Source organism: Malaclemys terrapin, chromosome 3, assembly GCF_027887155.1.
Source record: "Malaclemys terrapin pileata isolate rMalTer1 chromosome 3, rMalTer1.hap1, whole genome shotgun sequence".
Lineage (NCBI taxonomy): Eukaryota > Metazoa > Chordata > Testudines > Emydidae > Malaclemys > Malaclemys terrapin.
Genome location: NC_071507.1, coordinates 38,847,298 through 38,862,716, shown reverse-complemented (window position 1 = coordinate 38,862,716; position 15,419 = coordinate 38,847,298). Strand labels below are relative to the sequence as shown.

Here is a 15,419-nt window from a genome sequence, read left to right as displayed (position 1 = left end):
ACCCCGCCGGTGGTGGGAGGGGCCAGGGGTCCCCGCGCACTGGTCCTGCCTGGAAGGGAAGTGTGGCCAATGTGAGCTGCTGGGGTGGTGCCTGCAGAGAGGGGCAGCATGTGGAGCCAGGTGCCTCCCCCAGGGGCCGCAGAGGCACGTTGGACCCTTCCGGGAGCGGCATGGCCACATGGTGCACTACTGGCTGGCAGGGTACGGGGGTGGCCCAGCTCATGATGGGGAGGAGGTGCCAATGTGCCTGAGTGGGGCCAAGCCCCACTTACCCACCGCCTGGGAGCCACCTGAGGTAAGCGCCCCCCTCCCAGAACCAGCACCCTGAACCCCAGCCCTGACCCCCCGCTCCCAGAGCCAGCGCCCCATGCCCCCTCCTGCACTACAACACTCTGCCCCAGCCCAGAGCCCCCTCCTACATCCAAACTCTCTTCCAGAGCCAGTACCCCATGCCCCCTCCTGCACCCCAACTCTCTGCCCCAGGCTCAGCCTGGAGCCTCCTACCACACTGTGAACCCCTCAGCCCCAGCCCAGAACCCCAAACCCCTCCCAGCCCAGTTAAAGTGAGTGATGGTGGGGGAGAGTGAGCAACGGAGAGAGGGGGGTTGGAGTGAGTGGGGCAGGGCCTCGGGAAGGGGTGGGGTAGATCCTGGGCTGCCCTTAAATTCAAAAAGTGATCTTGGACGTAAAAAAAGGTTGGAGACCACTGATAATGAGGTGGGCCAAAAAAAGAATTGAAGAGCAACTAGCAAAAGACACAATAACAAACAGCAATTTTTTTGGTACATCAGAAGTAGGAAGCCTGCCAAACAATCAGTGGGGCCACGGATAATCAAGGTGCCAAAGAAACACTCAAGGAATACAAGGCCATTGAGGAGAAGCTAAATGAATTCTTTGCATCGGTCTTCACTGCAGAGGATGTGAGGGAGATTCCCACACCTGAGCCATTCTTTTTAGGTGACAAAACTGGGGAACTGTCTCAGATTGAGGTGTCACTAGAGGAGGTTTTGGAACAAACTGATAAAATTAAACAGTAATAAATCACCAGGACCAGATAGTGTCCTGAAGGAACTCAAATGCAAAATTGCGGAACTAGTAACTATAGTATGTAAAGTCTCATTTTAATTCAGACTCTGTACCACATGACTGGAGGATAGCTAATGTAATGCCTATTTTTGAAAACGGCATTCCTTGCAATTACATGCTGGTAATCCTAACTTCAATACTGGGAAGTTGGTTGAACTATAGTAAAGTACAGAATTATCAGACACATAGATGAACATGATATGTTGGGGAAGAGTCAACATGGTTTTTGTAAAGGGAAGTCATGCCTCGTCAAGATATTAGAATTCTTTGAGGATGTCCAGTTGAAATAGTGTACAGTAACTCCTCACTTAACATTGTAGTTATGTTCCTGCAAAATGCAACTTTAAGTGAAACAATGTTAAACAAATCCAATTTTCCCATAAGATTTAATGTAAATGCACGGGGTTAGGTTCCAAGGAAATTTTTGGGGGGCAGACAAAAGGCATTATATACTGTACAGTATTGTACTGTGGTTGGGAAGTGCCCCTGGCTTACCCCACACAGGCACAGCCCGCTGCAGGCAAGGATGCTAGGAAGCACCTTGCGCAGCAGCAGCAGCAGCTTCCCCCGAGAAGAACAGGCGCTGACTTTGCCAGGGGATGCTCCAGGCATGCCTCTTCCCGTCCCCGCTCCACTCCAGGCCCACCTCTTCCCACCCTCACTCCACCTCCTCTCCGGAGCACGCCGTGTCTCCGCTCCACCCCCACCCCCCATTTGGTGGCACTTAGGACTTTCTTAGGGAGGGAGGGGAAGGAGCGGAGACGTGGCATTTCCCCACTCCTCCCCCTCCCTCCCAGAAAGTCCTAAGTACCACCAAACAGTTTGGCGGTGAGGGAAGCGCTGGGAGGGAGGGGGAGGAGGAGGAGGCGGAGAAGAGGAACTTGTGCCATGCTGCGTTGTAAAGTTGCTGCTTTTCCACAGAATCTTACAAGCAGTGGACAGAGCAGGCAGCCAAATGACGACATAAGGGAGCTGTGACAATGCGGTTCTGGCGGAACCCCACTGAGAGTGCCAACTCAGGACAAATTGCTAAAACAGGGCAGTTACAGCCCAAGGCTGGGGTTTTTCCACCTCTAAGGCAAACCAAACCAGCCAGACTAGGAGGACTTCGGTCTCATCCCACTGGCTAACCGCAAGTCTCACAAGCAATCTCCTTAGACACTCCAGTTTCCCAGTATTACCACCAGTGCCACACGTTATGGGGACAAATGGTTATGAAAACCAATACCCCAGTAACAGAAAAAAAGGTTCTCCTGATCCCAAAGGACCAAGCCCCAGACCCAGGTCAATATACAAATCAGATCTTACCCACAAATCACGCTGCTGCCAATCCTTTAGAATCTAAAATCTAAAGGTTTATTCATAAAAGGAAAAAGATAGAGATGAGAGTTAGAATTGGTTAAATGGAATCAATTACATACAGTAATGGCAAAGTTCTTGGTTCAGGCTTGCAGCAGCGATGGAATAAACTGCAGGTTCAAATCAAGTCTCTGGAATACATCCCCAGCTGGGATGGGTCATACAGTCCTTTGTTCAGAGCTTCAGTTTGTAGCAAAGTTCCTCCAGAGGTAAGAAGCAGGATTGAAGACCAGATGGAGATGAGGCATCAGCCTTATATAGTCTTTTCCAGGTGTAAGAACACCTCTTTGTTCTTACTGTGGAAAATTACAGCAAAATGGAGTCTGGAGTCACATGGGCCAGTCCCTGCATACTTTGCTGAGTTACAAGGCATACCTGCCTTCTCTCAATGGGTCCATTGTATAGCTGATGGTCCTTAATGGGCCATCAAGCAGGCTAGGCAGAGCTAATCTCAGCTTGTCTGGGATGTCACCCAGAAGCATAGCATAAGTTTGCCATACAAACAGTATAGAGCCAATATTCATAACTTCAACTACAAAACTGATACACACATATAGACAGCATAATCATAACCAGTAAACCATAACCTTGTCCTAGACACCCCATTTGACCCCCTTTACACAAGATTTGGGTGCCACTACAGGACCTTGGTTGCAACAATGATCTATACGGTCCCAGTTTATGTCAATAACGTCACAGGAGCATTGTACAACTTTAAACGAGCATGTTCCCTAATTGAGCAGCGACATAACTTTGAAACAACGTTAAGCGGGAGGACGTTAAGTGAGGAGTTACTGTACTTGGACTTTCAGAAAGCCTTTGAGAAGATCCCGCATCAAAGGCTCTTAAGCAAAGTAAGCAGTCATGGGATAAGAGGAAAGGTCCTCTCATGGATCAGTAACTGATTAAAAGTTGGACTGGATGACAGGGGATGGATCACTCGATAATTGCCCTGTTCTGTTCATTCCTGCTGAAACATCTGGTACTGGCCACTGTTGGAAGAGAGGATAGTGGGCTAGATGGACTATTGGTCTGAACCAGTAAGACCATTTTTATGTATCAGTAGATTCAATATAGCCACTTCAACTGCTGTATACCTAGACATAAGATCCAATAAAATTACTTTTTGACTGTAACTCTACAGTGTCAGATTTTCATTCAACCCAATGGGAGTTAGGCACCTAACCCGCTTAGTGCTCTTGAAAATGCCACTGAGTACCCATCTGCATCTTTAGGCATCTAAATTCCTTTGAAAATCATGGGACTTCGTGTATGTCTGGAGATAACCCTTTGCGTGATTGTGGCCATATTTGGTGTCGCGTGCATGTCAGTTTAGGAGTGAGTGACACTCTACTTGTTCTCCATTAGTACTATTGTATTTGACTTCTCCTTATGCCATATTTCAGTTCAACTGAAACGTGCTTCTCTTTTAAGTTTAAAATCTTTTTCAACTAGTCAGTGAAATTAAATGCCAGATTTTCAGAGGCCCTCAAGATAGCCTCCAACTATTCATGCCCACTCTTTCACAACTACTCATGCCTGCTCTTTTACAGATGTTTGTTTGAGCTTTCCAAAATGGGAGCAAAACCCCACTTGTACACTAATGCACTTAATTTCTGTCACTGCTACTGCACCTCTTCCCACTGTGTATGTGAAGGGATTGGCCACTGAATTCGGGTAGCTGCAGATCTAACAAACCCAGCCCTCTCCTCCAATGGCCCTCCCACAGCCCTCCCCCCCGTCCCTCTCTTCATGACTGTAAGGTACTATCTGCCTGGAGCTCTGGACTCTGCAATGCACTGGAGTCACATCTGTTCTCGACACAATTAAACTTCTGTAAAGCAGGGCTCTGTGTGGCCTGGATTAGGGGCACAATTTCCCTCATTCTATGTAAACCAGAGCAAAAATAAAGAAACTTTAAGGCTCTCACTGTGCTGCCCACCACCTGACTTAACCAACAGTCCCTCCCCACCACTGTAACTGCTTCCATATGGCTTACATTTACTCTAGGACTCTCAAACCAGATAGGTATCTAAATGGATGCAATTGCTGGGGCTGTTAATTTTACTGATAATACCTGCGGCATGTTTAAGGCCCAGTTAAAAATCATGGCTATGATGAGACTAACTTTCTTTGCAGTGTTTTGGTATTTCTGTTTCTAATCCTGGCAAAAATCAGGACGTGTGTGAACATTCAGAACAAAACAAAACCAAAAAAACAACTTTGTTCTTATTCCAGAAAATAGTCTTACTTGATTTTTCCTGTTCTTACCTGATTCCAAACCAGTTCACATGTTTCTAGAAAATGGAATGGTAAAGGAGGAGACCCCCATCCCCATTGCTCACTTCATGTCAGGGGGTATTAATATGGACAGGGGTGCCAGAACTGGGGGGAGAGGAGGGACTGGGGCCATGCTCCCCCCACCCCCATTTTTACATGCAGTAAGAGTGAGCAACAGGGGGAGGGAGGTGGAGAGGAGCGGGGGGATAGGGTCATGGGAGAAGAGGCAGCACAGGAGTGGGGCCTTGGGGGAAGGGTGGCGTGGGTGGGGCAAGGCCACAGTTTGGTCACCTGTGGGGCCCCCCACACACACAGTTAGAAACTTTCTGCCACTCTTGAATGTGGATAAATTGAAGCACTGACTTCATAGGTAGCACATAATGGAGGCTAGGGAAGGATAGACCTCCCCAGACCTCATGCTGTTGGGGGCTGGTGGGGCAGTGGTGGATTATCACATGAGCCTATGGGTTCCATGCTCAGGGGCCCAGCCAATTTGGGATCCCCTGAAAAATCTTCCTGTGCCATGGCCCTGGCACGAGGAGATCTTGCTCCCCGCTGCGGAGCTTTTCTGATCTCGGGGTCACAGAGGAGGGCAGAGGGGGCCCGAAAGGAGTGAGTGGGGGGGTGGGGCCTCGGGGGGAAGAGGTAGCGTTGAGGCAGAATGGGGAACAGGGCAGAATGGGAACGGGGCCCTGGGCGGAATGGGGGCAGACTGTGGGGGAAGGGGTGGGGTCATGGGCGGGGCCGTAGGCAGAAGGGGGGAGGGGCTTCAGGCTCGGAACTCCAGCAAGGGCCCAGAGCTCCGCCGTTGTCCCAGCCAGGGCTGAGAGCTCAACCCCGGCCCGTGGCCCTCAGACCCAGCCAGAGCCATGGGGAGGAGGGGCCAAGCTCTTACCCCCCCCCCGCCCACCCCAGCTGAGGCCACAGGGGGGCTGAGAGCAGTGAGCGGGGGCGTGGCCTTGATCGGAAGAGGCAGGGCAGGGGGCTAGCCTTCCCTGGGAGGAAGCTTCACCCACTGCCCATGTCTGAATTGTTCACCTAACCATGGTCTGAATCCCTTTATTGTCCCTGTATTCCATTTAACTTCCCCTATCTCTCTCCCTCCCCTCCCCCCCCTGCCTTGTCATTTTTCTTTGGTCTGATGTCAGTGAGTGATTGTGTAAAATGCCACAATAGGCTTCATTGACAAGGCTGATGGCTCATTTTACAGCATAAAGTGACTCGAGTGGAAGATTGCTCTATAACCCATCCCTTTTGGGGGAATTTTAAGACCGACAGTGACTATCACAAAGGCCTGTTCATTGGCCATGTTGGTAATTGAAAAGTAGTTTCTGAAGTGCTCTCTTTGGTAGCCATATTTTGCTGATATCTGCTGCTCAGGGTTCTGCTGCAGAACATTACCATGGAAACATAGACTAGGAAGACAGAAAGGGCCAAGGTCTGCTAATGTCCAGCCCCAGGAAATCACTCAGGCACAGTTACATCCTCTCTTCCTAATGGCTAACTCCCAACTTTATTGCTGTGACTAAAAATAAAAATCTCAAAGTGCCCTGATTGTAAAATTCCTCCCTGATCCCAAAGTTGTTCTGTTTATACCTCTATGGGTGAATTTCACCCTTGTGCAGAGGTAAAGTTGTCAACTTTCTAATTGCACAAAACCAAACACCCTTGCCACACTCCTGCCATGCCCCTGTCCCGAGGTCATGTCCCTCCTCCAGCCCTGCTCTGAGGCCCCACCCCCCCACTAACTCCATCCCCCATCATCCATCGCTCGCTCTCCCCCACCCTCACTCACTTTAACTTAGCTGGGGCAGGGGGTTGGGGTGCGGGTGAGGGTGAGGGCTCCAGCTGGAGGTGCAAGCTCCGGGGTGGGGCTGGAAATGAGGGGTTAAGGGTGTTGGAGGGGGTGTGACAGGTTGGATCACAGAACCCCCCTTGGGACCTGCCAACTGATGTGTCAAGACTACTTCTGCCCCTGCTTTCCTGCCCTGGCAGCTTGGGACTTCAGTGCCCAGCTTTGTTTGAGCCAGACCTGCTAGCCTGCTGCAAACCCAGACCCAGGTCTGAACCACATCCCTGAACAGCTGTAGACTTAATTGAAAGCAACGTAAGAAGGGTTCCTGTCTTTAACAGTCAGATGCCCAACGCCCAATGGGGTCCAAACCCCAAATAAATCTGTTTTACCCTGTATAAAGCTTATACAGGGTAAACTCATAAATTGTTCGCCCGCTATAACACTGATAGAGAGATATGCACAGCTGTTTGGGCCCCCTCCAGGTATTAATACATACCCTGGGTTAATTAATAAGTAAAAAGTGATTTTATTAAATACAGAAAGTAGGATTTAAGTGGTTCCAAGTAGTAACAGACAGAACAAAATGAAATCATAGAATATCAGGGTTGGCAGGGACCCCAGGAGGTCATCTAGTCCAACCCCCTGCTCAAAGCAGGACCAATCCCCAGACAGATTTTTGCCCCAGATCCCTAAATGGCCCCCTCAAGGATTGAACTCACAACCCTGGGTTTAGCAGGTCAATGCTCAAAGCACTGAGCTACTCCTCCCCCCATAATAAAACATGGAAGTCTAAGCCTAATACAGTAAGAAAACTGAATACAGATAAAGCCTCACCCTCAGAGGTGTTCCAGCAAGCTTCCTTTTACAGACTAGTCTCCTTCTAGTCTGGGTCCAGCAATCACTTCCCCCCTGCTCCATAGTTACTGTCCTTTGTTCCAGTTTCTCTCAGGCATCCTTGGGGATGATGAGGCTATCTCTTGAGCCAGCTGAAGACAAAATGGTGGGGTCTCCCAGGGGTTTAAATAGAGTTTCTCTTGTGGGTGGATACCCCTCCCCCCCCCCCCGTGTAGAATTCCCTCCGATTAGTCAGTTGGGTCTGGAATAACAACAATATCTGTTAAAGTGCAGGTGTCTTGGCATTTAGCCACCAATGCCATGAGGTGGTGTGCCTCAGTTTCCCCTTCTACACAGCAGCATGGGCCTGTTATGCTTTTGCTGCTGTGCCAAGCTTCCAGCCTGTTTACAGAGCTAAGCTGCAGGGTAACATGCTTGCGGGACTGTCTTGTCACCATCCCTAGCATGTACAACAATTTCTTCCACAAATCAGGTATGTCCCACACCTTTAAAGGGTTTACCACTAGCATTAACACCTTTGTTTTAACCCATATATGAATTAGCAAAAGACACAAGATTAACAGCAAATCTACGGTGGACAGGCTTTGTTCACGTGATTTAGCTTGTGTCTACTGCATTTTCCCATTTCTTTGTATCCCCTGGTAGGCACTCTGATGCAGATTCTTCTGCCTCTTTGGAGAAGGCTTTTAATTCAGGCATGTGTTTGAGGCTTTGGCAAGGAAAGGGTGTACTGCAACCATGCCTGCCCTTGGCCCCTCCCTCTGGAATTTCTCTGGGCTGGAACCCACTCCCATGTGAAGCTTCACCCATGCAGAGATTTTTTCCTCCTGCCTTGAAGAGACAGTTTTATCTCTTACAAGCATAGCAAGAACATCTTTCAATGGGGTGCTTTGGATTGGTAAGATCCCCTTGGATACCCCTCTTTCTTTTAGTTGGGGGGGGTGCCCCCTTCCAGTAGATATGACCCCCACTTTCTCCTTAAACCCTGATTCTCAGGAGAGGGATCTGGCATTTTAAATGCAGATTCTTCACCCTCCTCCTGGGAAAGATCCTCCCTACAAAAGGTGGGCGGACTCTCCACCCTGCCCTCACCTTCCATCTGGGCTTCCCTCTCTGAGTCAGACACTCCTGTGTCCCCCAAAAGGGAAGGTGACCCTGGTCCAGCTGTGGGCTACAGGAACTGGCTACAACCATCCCTGCCCCCGGAGCTGCATTCTTTGCTGCTGTAAGAGACACCTTTCTGTTCCCCCAGCAGTCCATGTGACTTCACCCTCCCCTCCGGGACTTTTAGCACAAGATCCCTTCTCACTGCTAACCAACCTTGGCACAGATTCTGCCACATTAAAAAAATCATTCCCTAGTAGAAAAGGTGCAAAGTTGTGTGCCACTGTTGCAACAGTCAGCTCAGCCTGCAAAGGACTAGTTTGCATTTGTACTTTAGCTAAAGGTGCAAGGACTTTGTAACCTCCCACCAGTTCTAATTCTGCCATTTTCCCTGGCAACAAATCCTTCTCCTGGATCAGGTCCCTCCTGACCACAGAAATTTCAGCCCCCGGATCTCTCAATCCAACGAGTAATTCGCCATTCAGTTTAATGGCATGCATATGCTCACTGCTTGGTGGTGCAGAAGCAAGCTTTACAAATCCTGTGTGGAAAGAGGCCGCAGCCTGGCTCTGAGAAGTAGCAGCTTCATGTGTTACTTGCTGCCTGTTTCCACTCAGCAAGGGACACTTATTCCTCAGGTGCTCAGTGGACTTACAATGATACCTCTTAGGCTCCTCTGCTTGAACAGGAAATTTGGGACAAGTAACAGGGGAATGGGGAGGTGAACGCCCAGCTCCTTTTCCCCCAGGGGTAAAATGATGATTTTGTTTTCGCCCAACCCTGTACCCCTCTGCTAATGGTTTATGTTTAATTGCAGCTTGTGCTTGCTCAGAAGAGTCTGCAAACCCAGCTAATTCACCCACTGCATTTACCTTTTTGTCCCACAAATACTGTTTTACATCATCACTGCACATATTCAGGAATTGTTCCTGAGTAACCAAATCACACATTCCTTCAAAGCTTGTAATGCCTTTCCCCCTCACCCACTTATCTATCAAATTTCTCATTTCATTTACATAAGCCACATTACTCAATCCAGATCCCCTCTTAAAACTCCTGAATTTAACCCTGTAGGTTTCAGGGGTAACCTGAAACTGTTTCAAAACCAGTTCCTTAAATTTACCATAGTTTGAAGCATCAATAGGCATCTTATTGAATATGTCCAGAGCTCTGCCAGTCAGTGTGATCATCTTTTGATCTTCAGGGATTACATGGAGGGTGCACAGTCTCTCAAAGGTGATGAAATGTTTGGCAATATTGCTGGATTCATCATACTGTGGACATAGTTTGGATATGGGAGGGGGTCAGGGCTGGGGTAGGGGTTTGGGGTGTGGGAGGGGTTGTGTGGTGTGGGCTTTGGGAGGGAGCTCAAGGCAAGGGTAAGGGATTGGGGGTGGGCTGTGGGCTCTGGGAGGGAGTTTGGGTGTGGGAGGGGGGTTCCTACCTGGGGCAGGGGGCTGGGGTGTAGTAGGGGGTGCAGGGTATGGGCTCTGGTAGGGAATTAGGGTGCTGGAGGGGGCTCCAACCTGGGGCAGGGGATGTGGGGTGTGGGTTCCGGCCAGGCAGTGCTCACCTCAGGCGGCTCCTGCTCGGTGGTGCAGCAAGGCTAAGGCAGGCTGCCTGCCTGCTCTGGCTCCGTGCTACTCTCGGAAGCAGCTGGCATGTCCGGCTCCTAGATGGAGAAGCAGCTAGTTGGCTTTGCATGGTGTGCATGGAAAAAAGCCCATTGAATTCTATGGTACAGGGCCCTAATGGAATACCAAGGAACCCTAACTCTGAATTCATTGCTGTGTTGTTAAGAGTTGTTTTGCAAATAGTGGTGTGTGATGTTGGTGGGGGTTTCTTTGTTTTTTTTCATTATACCCAATTCAAGTATTTCAAGCATCTATATTATAACGCCTTTCACAGCAAGTTGAGGTTTAGTCTTTGAAATGGTTTTCAGGAAAATAATGTCTTTTTAAAGAAAAATATGAGCTTTTCATTCACCTAAAAAAATCATTTGATATTTTGAGGAGCACATGTGGCAGTAATTATCCAGTTCATTACTGTGCTAATTATATCTTCTGAACTTTATCAAGACAACTGTCATCTGTTTAATGGCTCATTGAGTTACGGCCCATGACCCTTCCATTTCAACAGTCATAGGAATAGCTAGTAATAAATATAGGACTATTGTCCTTTGCTGAAACACTGTCATCCATATGCTGGTAGAACCTCTCCATACTTTGGGGCAAATCCAACCCTTCCTACACAGCCACAGAAAATCCTTTGGCATGGTAAGCAGTTTGGTTCCAGTAGGTGGGTGTGGTTGCAGTGAGCACGTGGACAGAGCATCTGTTCAGTGCCCAGCCTTAGAACATAGCATCTGCTTCTTTGTCTGTTTTGAGAGAGAATCCGATGTCCAGTGTCAGTAACATGCAGGAGACAAAGGAAATCAGACTATTCTGTTTACTCTGGTAGCTTTTCTTTTCATTTTTTAATCAGTTATATTGTTTCCCCCCAAAGTGCTATGGGCCCTAGACAGATCCCTGCTCCAAAGAACCTATGGTCTAAAACGTACAGGCAAGAGGCGAGAAGGAAACAAGGGTAGGCTTGGGTTGTTTAAGGTCTTCTAATTTTAGTACTCTTCTTTAATTTGTTTTTCGGTAGTCTCCCAAAGTTTACACATCTTCTTCCCCCAGCCTTCTCTCTGTGTTTTTTTATTTGAGCCCTTTCTTATTTACTATCTGACATGCTCCCATTCCTGTTATTGCAAAACTTCCCTGCTTTCTTATTAATCCTTAACTATTACCTCCCCCCTCCCAGCCACCCTCCCAGAGTTATCATGAATTCAGAAGTGGCCTTTTATCTTAATCATATGGCTTTATATTGCAGAAGTGTTAAATACCCAATGTCTCTATTGAGAGCTGCAGGTGCAAAGCATTTCTGAAAATTAATCAATAACCCTTGAGACTGGCAGTTTGGTTTTGGTCTAGTTCCCTTGAGCTTTCTGGAGTATCCAAGACTTACCTCCTCTCCTTAACTCTGCTCCACCCTCATCCATCGTGGTCCAAAGGTAGGTGATATCACCAGATACTAAAGTCATTAGAGTACAATGAAAAGCAGTACGGTTGATACTGAGTCACTGTTGAGGCAGTGATGGATGCCTGCTGCCACTGTAGTCTTGCCCAGCTGCACAATCTCTCACCTCACAGGGACAAGGGTTTGATTGGCTCTTCCAAAGGAAATAGGTGGCACTTCAGTTCCAAATAGGAGGGGGGCTGAGGCTTTGCAGAGAGCCTACTGCTCTGTGCAGTACTGCTGCTTTTTTTTTTGGCTGGGCCCTGTTTCACTGGGGGAGGCAAGGGAGAGAGCTTGTCATCCTCGCTATCACCTGGGGCCCTAGGCCCAGGAAGTGTGCACCCAAGCAGTGATATAGAATAAAGCAGGTAGCAGAGATTCAGAATTCTGCATCACTGATTTGAGCGTGAAAATTAACTGAGTAGGGCCTGTGTGCTGCCGGATTAGAAATTGGGGTTGCTCAGCACCTTGCAGGATTGGGCCCTGAATTGGCATGTACTGTGTGTCAGATTATCAAGAACTAAATGAATTTGCAGAGCAAATCACATTCTGCTGTGGTGCTGTCCAGGCTTCACAGGTGACTGATATACATGAGCACAGAACAACAATTTTCTCTCCCTTTCTCATCCCAAGGTTTTCAACCATCAGAAATCTGGAAAAGCAATTGGATGACAAAGAGAGATAATTATGTTTTTCTTTGCTCATGTGCATCAGTCACCAGTGAAACCTGGACACTAGCCAAGTGTAAGGGGACTGTTGCCCCCTTACTAACATTCAGTGGGGGTGTTTGGTTGCTAGCTCCCAGCACTAAAAGGGGAGGGGTCGATGGGAAATCAGGACCCTGAGACTGACAGTCCCCAGGAACAATGGCGAGAGGCCAATGCTCCAGGTAAGCCTGATTGACAGGGCGGGCAGGCTAATCAGCATGACAGGAGGCCAGGGTGGGTCCCGTCCTCCGTGTGAGTTGGAATTGCCTGGGTCAGACAGAGTGGGGCCGAGCTAAGGAGAGAGCAGGGGCCCAAGCTGAGCTGGAGAGCAGAACCGGGCCAGAGCCAGAGACGCAGCCCAGGGGGAGCAGATCCTGTGCTGGGAGCAGAGCTGCAGCCACAGAGCCAGAGACGCAGCCCAGGAGGAGCAGATCCTGTGCTGGGAGCAGAGCTGCAGCCACAGAGCCAGAGACGCAGCCCAGGGGGAGCAGATCCTGTGCTGGGAGCAGAGCTGCAGCCACAGAGCCAGAGACGCAGCCCAGGGGGAGCAGATCCTGTGCTGGGAGCAGAGCTGCAGCCACAGAGCCAGGTGTGGTGAGCAAGTGGGGCCAGCCAAGGGGGAGCCTGGGCAAAGGGCCCAGCACAGAAAGACACCCCCAGACAAGGGCCCTTGCAGGCCAGACCGGGAGGGGGACCTTAACCCTACGGAGGGCTGACGCAGGGAAGAAGGGTCCCACCACTCAAAGCCCGGAGGTGTGTGGCCACCACCATTGCAAGTGTCCAACCCGCAGCGTCTCTGCAGCACGGCCAGGGCCTGAGAAGGAGCCTGGGACCTACAAGGAGCAGACTGTGACCTGCCCTGACGTTCCAGAGACACTGTTTGTGATGTTCCCTGCCACAGAGCGGGGTGATGTGTTTTCCTTTAACCTTTCACATTTTTCCTTGTTCTTTTCTTTAGATTAATTGTTAATTAAATAACTTGTGTTTGCTTTAAATTGTACGGAATAATCAGTGGGTTAGGGAGGTGCCCAGTGCAGAGAGAGTACCCCGGAGTGGGGACACCCTAGCCCCTGCCCTAGGTGACCACAGCAGGGTTGGGGGTCGAGCCCCCCCAGGAATCCTGGGCCCAGCCTTGTTGGGGTTACGAGGACTCAGACAGACGGGAGAGTGGAAGGGCAGGGAGGCCTCTGGGTAAAGGAAGTGGGAGCGGGGACTCAGATCCTTTCGCTAGCCCACCTCACCGGGGTAGTGCAGAAGTCAGGAAAGTTCCCCACAATAGCGGGACCATACCCCCGCTTACATAATTGGCGTCACGAACAGGATCCTATCCACAGGGTCCATCCCATTGGTTTTCTGGTTAAGTTCTAGTAGCATGGTCCGGGCCTAGTTGAGCACCCTACCATGGCTGGAATTGAGGAACTACGGGCCCAGTTTGCTGAACTTCAGCGCAGATTATCAGACCAAGCTGAGGCATTACAGCAAGCTAGAACAGAACAGAGAGAAGCCTTATCACTGGCTAAGGCAGTAATAGACCAACAGGCAGCAGAAGCTAAGAAACCCCCTACTATTTATGTCCCACGGGAGCAGAAGGTCACAGAGTTTGGTGGCTTCCCGACAAGACCAGGAGACATTACGGTAGAAGAGTGGGTCAAGTCTGTGAAGGCGGCTCTGCGTGTGCTAAGAGTACCTGAAGAAGATCATGTAGACTTCATAGAGGAACACCTCAAGGGCCAGGCCAAGGCCACAGTAAAGTTCATGGCAGTGGCGGACAAAAAAAATGTGGAAAAAGTATTTGAACTCCTCCTAGAAGTGTATGGGGACAAGGTACCTATTGGAACCCGACTAAAGGAGTTCTTTGAGAGAAAGCAGGAGCCCGGTGAAACTATCCGGGCATATGCATATGACCTCCAGGAGAAAATGAGCAGAGTGGAGCGGCGAGACCCTCAGCGGGTTCCAGACCCAGATACGGTTCTGAAAGAGCAGTTAGTGCTGGGGCTCCAGGATGATTCCCTCCGCCGTGAAATGAAAAGGAGGTTTAAGGAAGAGCCCAGTAAGAAGTTCCATGAACTCATGCAGGCTGCTATTATGTGGTCAGAAGAAGAGGAAGTTCCTGTGGCAGAGACAGCCAAGACTAACCCCCGTACACGAAGTGGCGGCCTTGTGAATGCAGCTGCTGGGGAAAAGGTCCTGCCCCAAACAGAGCTAACATTGGAAAGCTTAAGTGAAGCTGTCCAAAAACTGGCGGTCCAACAGGGGGAGATGCTGAAAGTGATGACCGAGTTGATGAAAGAAAAGAATCCCATTAGTATGCCAAAGTATCCAAGGGCACCGGGATCCCGAAGAGCCCCACTGAAGGATGAGCTGGGAAGATACATTTGTTACACTTGTGAAAGGCCAGGACATACTAGCCGAGAATGTCCACTGAGAAGGAGAACAGAGTCCCAGGCAATCGAAACCAATGGGGCACCAGGAGCAAGTGGTCCCTCTACAGTAGAAGGCCAAGCAGTGGCAGAAGGATTCCTAGGCCTGTCCTTTGTGGAAAATCCCTCTGCATACAGTGTTGAGAGGAACATGGGCAGTGCCAGCATATCTAGCGATTTCTGTAAGCGAGCATTTGGAGATTGTCTAACTGCTGAAGTATGTATAGCAGGGGTGAAGACCAGATGTTTGTTAGATACTGGCTCAGAAGTCACCACCATTACTGAGTCGCATTTTCAAAAATATCTGAAGGACAAGGACCTGACCATGCACAGCACACGGTTTGTACGTCTAACAGCTGTTAATGGACTGGCAATCCCAGTGGTGGGGTGCCTTGAAGCAGACATAGAGTATATGGGCCAGACACTGCCAGGAAAATGCATCTTCATCCTGAAAGACAAAGCCTCAAAAGGGAGCCATATAGGAGAAGGAGTCCCAGGGATTCTAGGGATGAACATCATTAGTGAGCTGAAGGAGCTACTGCTGCCAGGAGAAGGAACCAGGAAGATGAACTGTCATGAGCACTCTATGAAGAATGCTGTGCTGAGTAAAGTACTGGCTCGAGAGGAGAGGCAGAGTCTTTCCCTGGGCCCCACAAGGCATATGGGAAATGGTAAAGTGGGCAGAGAACGGAAGACCATTATTCCTCCTTGGAGAGGGAAGATCCTTGACGAACACAGCTGTGTACCAGGAAA

General features: G+C 49.5%; 2 protein-coding genes across 4 annotated transcripts in view; both read right to left on the bottom strand.

Moving 5' to 3' along the window:
* HAAO (3-hydroxyanthranilate 3,4-dioxygenase) overlaps positions 1-15,419 on the bottom strand; it is an 84,816-nt gene that overhangs the window by 42,265 nt on the left and 27,132 nt on the right. The window lies entirely within an intron of this gene.
* Positions 7,023-11,233, bottom strand: LOC128834074 (uncharacterized). Its single transcript, XM_054022541.1, has 2 exons — positions 10,053-11,233; positions 7,023-9,753 (listed from the first exon to the last, which is right to left on the bottom strand). The coding sequence occupies exon 2, from the start codon at positions 9,667-9,669 to the stop codon at positions 8,560-8,562; it is 1,110 nt and encodes a 369-aa protein (XP_053878516.1). The 5' UTR covers positions 9,670-9,753; positions 10,053-11,233; the 3' UTR covers positions 7,023-8,559.

Bases quoted from the DNA above. Each gene is read 5' to 3' on its own strand.
- LOC128834074 (XM_054022541.1), bottom strand. From the start codon at position 9,669: ATGATCACACTGACTGGCAGAGCTCTGGACATATTCAATAAGATGCCT.